This window comes from Sphaeramia orbicularis, chromosome 12, assembly GCF_902148855.1.
Source record: "Sphaeramia orbicularis chromosome 12, fSphaOr1.1, whole genome shotgun sequence".
Classification (NCBI taxonomy): domain Eukaryota; kingdom Metazoa; phylum Chordata; class Actinopteri; order Kurtiformes; family Apogonidae; genus Sphaeramia; species Sphaeramia orbicularis.
The window spans coordinates 59706494-59713619 of NC_043968.1; the positions used below are offsets into that span (position 1 = coordinate 59706494).

The 7126-nt window shown below is 37.8% G+C and overlaps 1 protein-coding gene across 1 annotated transcript; it reads left to right on the forward strand.

The window, feature by feature from the left end:
- The first annotated feature begins 535 nt into the window (after positions 1–535).
- LOC115429118 (P2Y purinoceptor 14-like) lies at positions 536–6663 on the forward strand. The gene is made up of 3 exons (XM_030148371.1): positions 536–664; positions 4034–4290; positions 6033–6663. Exons 1-3 carry the CDS (start codon positions 536–538, stop codon positions 6661–6663), a joined length of 1017 nt encoding a protein of 338 aa, XP_030004231.1.
- Positions 6664–7126: the final 463 nt, after the last annotated feature.

Consider the following 7126-nt stretch of genomic DNA (forward strand, 5'->3'; position numbering starts at 1 on the left):
TTTGACTTTTTTTTCTCTAATTCAGTTAGTTTTAATTAGTTTTTAGAGCAGGTTTGCTAGTTTTTATTAGTTTTTGTTATTTTCTAAATGCTTAGTTTTAGTTTTTTTAATATCTTTTCTCTTCTTCTCCGTCGTATTCAAATAAATCCCAGACAGGACTCTGCTGTTTTCTCCCAACTTTAGTCTCCATGTTTCCAGGTAGAGTGGGGACCAGAAGACGACTGGAAACCACAAGTGACGAGACATAAATATCATATGGTGCCAGCAGCTAAAACTGCTAGAGCAAAATAAATCGCTTTTGTGTCAATCCAACGTTGACAAAGATGAAAACGAAAGGAATTTTATCCATAATTTTTATCCGTTTTAGTTAGTTTTGTAAGCACACAATACAGTTTCAGTTATCATTTTTTTTCTTTTAACTACAGTTTTTATTTATTTCAGTTAACAAAAATGTTTTTCCAATTCTAGTTTTCGTCATTTTGTTTGTTTTCGTTAACGATAATAACCTTGGAACAGACTCAAATACATGGAAAACATGGAAGGATTGACCCAACTGTTAAACCAGTCCGTCATCAACGACACCACCACTGAAGATCTGACCCAATGCCATGAATCAGCATCAACCCGCCTCTTCTTCATTGCTGCCAACAGTCTGGTGTTTCTGGTGAGTTATCAAATGTTTTCCCTCCTGCTACTGGACTTTTAGATGCACTGGCAACCACTGACATAATCAACACTTAAGTAAGCACTTCATTTTCATAGCAGCTTTGCAGCTAAAACAAGCTTTACAAGGCAAAAAGAACAATCATCAAAAAGACTGTTCATAAAATGCAAAATGCAAACAAATACTTCACCTATTTGAGTTTTTACTGATATACGCATTAACACCCTGACATGTACGTCTTGAATGTTATTCTGAGCAGCATGGAGGTGAAGCTTACTGACTGGTTACCAAGACCGCATGATATTGACCAGACCCAGGCTAAATAAAAAAAAAAAAAAAAAAAAAAGACTTTATTAATAAATGCTCAAATTTATGAACAAAAGGAAACACAAGGGATCACTTTGGCCATAGTTAAAAAGCCAAATGCAGCATTAAAAGGTGATGTAAATGGGGAAATGTCATGGTCTATAATGCAGTTTGTTGTCAATACTTAAAGACCTAAAGCTCTAAAACTATTTTTGTCATCACATTCAAACAGTTTTCTCTACATTTAACCTTTCTGTAGTGATTTATCACCATCCATTATACTCTAAATATTTAAGTGAAAATCAGGTATACACTTATGTTTAATATTTCATTTACTGACCATGTAGATGTTCATAAAAGCTCAGACTAAATTCAAAGGTTGTATTAGAACAGACAAAACTGAAGAAAAGATGACTCCCTCTGCAAAATATAACAATAACTAAGGCTCATTTATGCTCAACGTTAAAGACACAGATGGATACGATGGAGCGTTCTGTCTGTTCGCTGCGTACATTACATATGTAATTCTGTCAGTTTTTCAGGAGCTTGCGAATGCGTACCCAGACGGAGAATACAGAGCAGTACCACCAGAACCATGGAGGCAGTGTTGAGATGAGAAAGAAAATAATTTCCATAAATAGCAGAACCTTTTAAAGAGTGACTGTGTGAGTCAGTAAAAAACTAACATATTCATGACAACTACCCTTCTAGGTAGGTAGGTAGATGGATGGATGGATGGATGGATGGATGGATGGATGGATGGATGGATGGATGGATGGATGGATGGATGGATGGATGGATGGATGGATGGATGGATGGATGGATGGATGGATGGATGGATGGATGGATGGATAGATAGATAGATAGATAGATAGATAGATAGATAGATAGATAGATAGATAGATAGATAGATAGATAGATAGATAGATAGATAGATAGATAGACTTTATTAATCCCCAAGGGGAAGTTCAAAATACATCACCGCTCCACAGAAACAGTCATACCACATCAATAATAAATAAATATTAACATTTGTATCCACACTAGTAAAACCTTCTCTGTCGACGCCATGTTTGTTATTATTGACTTTCTTCACCTTCTCAAAAAACTTGACTCTTCTTTGTGGTATTTGACCAGTATGATGATTAAGAGAGGTGCCCTCTGGTGGATTGACTGAGAAATGCTCATTCCAACTTACTGGATGCATGGACGTATGAAGGCAGTGACACTAGACAACATTAGAAACGGACAAACCTGTTTATATACGTAAAGCATATATGAGCCTTAATAGTAAAAACAGGTGTCGACAACCAATGTCATTAGTCAAACTACGTTTTTTTTTTTTTGCTGACTCAATGTTGCAGAACATTTCCACGTTCACTACAGAGCCTTTGAACGTCCAATGGGATGATGATGATGATAAGACTAAAAAACTGCATTTTACTTGAATATATTTAATGCATTGATAGGATTAAAGGATCAAAAGTCATTCAACATTTTACATCAGTTCTGCTTTTGGTGGTCAGTAGCTGTTTAGATCCTTGAAGGTTCAATCTAACATTAACTCTTAGGGGTCTGAGCCAATTTTGGCCATTTTGAGTACTTTTGATTTTGCCTTTATATATTATACAAAGAAATGTTTACTATACCCATGTTTGGTATCTTTTTTTTTCAGCACAACTTCATCTATCTCATCTGCCTATTATTTTTTCATTATAACCTACTATATCAACACAAAAGGACAACAAAACACTCAAAAAATATAAAATCCGATTTGAAAAATGTATATAATTTATTGCATAACTAACACAAAGATGCTTAAAGGTGTGGGAGACTTTCATGACCAATTTTTTATCTAATCTGTAAAACCTCAGTCATATCCTCAGTATCATGAATCTGTAAGTCTTTCTGTGATTTCTCACCTGAATCTCATGCATTACAATCAACAATTTCTAAGTGCCTTCCACCGTAAACAAACCATTTGTGTACAAACAGAGCCGGGAGGTAACTCGGGCATCTTCGGAATTATGTTGCGACATGCATTGTGGGAAACAGAGGTTTGCGCAGCAACCTGACAGCTGCAGCTAGAACAGACACGACACGGAAACGGCAGGAGCTCCCTTCCCCCTATGTATATTCCTCTAGCCGTTTCTGCTTTTCAGCCGTTTCTGCGTCGTGTTTGTTTCATCCATATAATATCATATGGTTGCGTTGCTGCTGCGCGAACATCCCTTTTCCACAATGCACGTCGCGACAAAATTACGAAGATGCACGAGTGATCTACTGGCTGTGTTTGTAAACACATGGTTTGTTTATGGTGGATGACACTTTGAAATTGTTCACTGTAATGCAAGAGATTCAGGTGAGTAATCACAGAAAGACTTACGGATTCGTGATACTTAGGCGATGACTGAGGTTTTACAGATCTGATGAAAAAGTAATCACGAAAGTCTCCCACACCTTTAACGAACCTTTTCAGACACTTTAAAAGTGAATATTGGTTCTAGATATTAGGTACATAAAATCAAAATTGTAATAAATTAAAACTCTACTCAAATATTTGACATAAAAGCATATCTTTATGTGGGAGTTTTCTCCAGTTTTCTCACCCCAACGCCCGACCCCCGGTCCTCCCAGTTTCCGCATCTGCTTCAGGTAGGGGTCATCCTCACCCTTACCTGTAGTGCTACTGCAGTCTGTGGATTAGAATCTGCAGATTCTGCCAGCTTTTTCCGTTTTGAAAAAAGGACAAAAAATGACAAAGATGTGGTCAGAAATCTAACGCCCCCCCCCACCACCTCATTTTCATACGGAGCAAACAAACTCATGTTTGTTTGCTCCAAGTTCAAACTGTCATATCTCCAGTTGTATTTGCTCTATCAACATCAAATAAAAAGCAGAAGAGTGTCTTAAGTCCACACTTTCGAATGGAATTGTCCCCAGTGGTCTACATGACTGACTTCCGATGCTACGATGTGTTGAGTATGTCATGTGATTGAGTCAAAGGGTTGTGACTGTGGACCCCTAAGGGTTAATCTGACTTGTCCTTTCCATCTACTGTAGGTGGGTTTTCTCCTCAATGGCTTCATCTTCAAGTTTTACCTCTGCCAGCGTCAGAAGTTGTCAAAAATCATGATGATCTACCTGAAGAATCTGACAGCTGCAGACTTTCTGCTCAGCCTCTCTCTTCTTTTCTACATCATTGACTCGGCCAGCAGCTCCATGACCATCCGCCTGGCCTACTGCAACTTTGGATCCGCCATGTTCTACCTCAACATGTATGCGAGCATGCTGTTCATGGCTCACATTGCTTATAACAGGTACTGATTATGAGCTTGTTTTAGCACTACAGGTCAAATGCAGCAAATTGCTCAGGTTTGACATAAAGTATTTGTGATACTTCACCTGTTTTTGAAAACCAATGTTCATGCTAAAAGTAGAGAATTGCACTTGCCCTAAACAGGGTTTCTGCAGGTATCAGCAAATTTAATTTAATGCTTTTTAATGCCCTCTTTAATACTACTTTAAACAAATTTAATGCTCATGTCTAACTGAAGACACAGTTTTATGACGGTTTACCATTGACAGGCTTTAACCACTTGTGCTGAAACTTGCATTTTCCCATTTTTCCAATATTTGCTAATATTCCCTCCACTCTTTCACCATGGCATGAGCACGCTCACAGCATGTTGCATTCCAAGCAGCCGGTGTTGTGACTTCATGTATCAGCCATAAACACCAGCCAATTAAAGGGTTCCGCTTGTCAATCATCACACTAAACGTCCAATCAAAATTAATAAATATTTATAAAATCAAAATAAATCATGAAAAACAATGCTTTTTTTTCCCATCAAGTGTATTTAATTTTTGAATGCATCTTGACATCAAATTGAATGCTTTTTAATGCCATTTATGGCCTTAATTTTCACAAAATCAATTTAATGACTTTTAATGTTTCTTAATGACCCATAGAAACCCTGCAACAGTAAAAACACAAGTGGTGCCAGGCACAACAAACCCCACCCCTGGCATGTATCGAAGCTTATTTTGGCATCGATCCAGCTGATGTCATCATGTCTATGCATGTGCTGATGTCAGGGTATCAATTGTCTCTATATATGTGCCAAGTTTGAAATAAATTGAAACAAATTGATGTTCTCATAGACATTTGAAATCTCGCCCATTATAAGTAAATGGGAAAAAAAGATTAGAAAAATTTCTAATAAATGCGAACTTTGACCTGCTTTTTCCCAAAATGTCATCAAATCTGTTCTGGGTCACTGGCAATACATACACCAAATCTGGTATGAATTCAACCAAGAGTTTTGCTGCTAGAGTGTTAAAAATCAAACAAAGAAACAAACCGAACCAAAATCAATACCCCTTGCCTCCCCTCTGGGGGGTGGGGTAATAAATAAAATGCATAGTTTATGGTTTCTTCTTCAGGTTAAGTGAGTTGAACAACTCATTAATCTCATCGCCTACACTAACAAAAATGTTTTCTGTCAACATATATTTTCTTCCTATTTACAAACTTCTGTCCACTCAACAACCTCTGACGAAATAGCTGTTAACATGACAACACAGAAATGTCTATAAACTGCTCCAAATACAGATGCAGAGGTTTTAATTTGTCATAAAGGTGAAGCAGCAACAAGTTGAGTCACAAACTTGGGTGTTGGTTCAGGTTGTAGAAGTGTATTTTTTACATGATGTGGATATGTCTATATGACATCAGTCTGTTTCATCACACGCCTGGATTTGATGTTTCATTATATACAAAGAAATAAAAGACATGCATAATATGAGATGTGAAGCCAAACATGGAAAAAAAAAATCCATTTTGTAAAATATTCTCTTTAGATAAATGCTTAAAGGGTCTTCAGTTACAGTACCTCCTATTGTTAAGAATGTTCAAGAACCATTTTTTTGTCTTGAGATCCTTTTTTTTTTTTTTTAATATCAGCGTCTACCGCCTCGATTCTTCGCACAAGTTTGAAACCAAAAATTGACTTCATTGACCTCTTTTTGCCAGCCTGATGTGTGACTCTGCCTCTTACAGATATCTAAAGATCGTCCATCCCTTAAAAACTCACAAACTGCAGACAGTGCGAGCGGCCTGCATCATCTCTACAGTAACATGGGTTTTCTACATGAGTGTGTTGGCCATCTTTGTTTCTGTGTCACTTGTCACACAACGCAGGCCGGCATCCATCCCCAATAGCTGTCTGTATTTACACAGCACAAAGACTAGTGCAGTTCTCAAAATGATCCACATCGGCAAAACGACTAACTTCCTCTGTGTCCTTGTCTTTATGGTGTATGTTTACTACCGTACCTCTCGTGAGGTGTCAGTGGCGCAGCAGAACCAGACTACATCCCCCAACAGTAAGAAACTGGTCCAATCACGCAGAAACATGACAGTGCTGGTCAGTGTCTTCTGCGTTTGCTTCATTCCCTATCACGTAGTTCACCTTCCATATATTTTCCTTGGGTGTTCACAGAGCCAGGTGTTCTATTTCCTCAAGGAGTTAACCTTAGTATTTTCAGCTCTCAACGTCTGCCTGGATCCCTTCATCTACTTCATCTTCTGCAAGGACTTCAGGGAGCAGCTGAAAAACACATTCTGCTTGCGAAAAGACAGCCCAGCACCCACTGTAGAGACAGGAATCAGGCAGGGGCAGGTGTCATGACAATAGGTGTTTCTCAATATCAAGTTGGTTGAGTACGGTCTTGGTAAGAACGGTCCCAGAGAATGGACTTGCTAAGAACATAAGTCTCTGTAACTGGAATGGCTGCGTGTTTGTGATCTTTCCCTCCTGGATCTACTGTATTTCCACCATTGGCTCCCTAACGTATTCCCACAATCCACCACAATATGTCAATCAATTTGATTTCTGTTTACATTTGATTTTCTTTTTTTTTAATTCATTTTGTATATTCTTCAAAACTTTATAAACAAATTTCGTTTAATCAGATATCATGACAATAAAGATACATTTCTCAACATTCTGCCTCTTGCATGTATTCCAATATTGTATCACATCATCTTGTGATAGTCATCTACTCATTAAAATATTTCTGAACTAAGTTGTCACAGAAACCGCCATTGCATTTGAGAGTAGCATGAAATGCATCTTGGGATATTTGCCAGCC

What these genes read in the sequence shown, in the direction of transcription:
- LOC115429118 (XM_030148371.1), top strand. Translation starts at nt 536, where the DNA reads ATGGAAGGATTGACCCAACTGTTAAACCAGTCCGTCATCAACGACACC. An exon ending in CCAACAGTCTGGTGTTTCTG is followed by an intron (nt 665 to 4,033) that starts GTGAGTTATCAA and finishes CATCTACTGTAG; the next exon opens with GTGGGTTTTCTCCTCAATGG. An exon ending in GCTCACATTGCTTATAACAG is followed by an intron (nt 4,291 to 6,032) that starts GTACTGATTATG and finishes TGCCTCTTACAG; the next exon opens with ATATCTAAAGATCGTCCATC.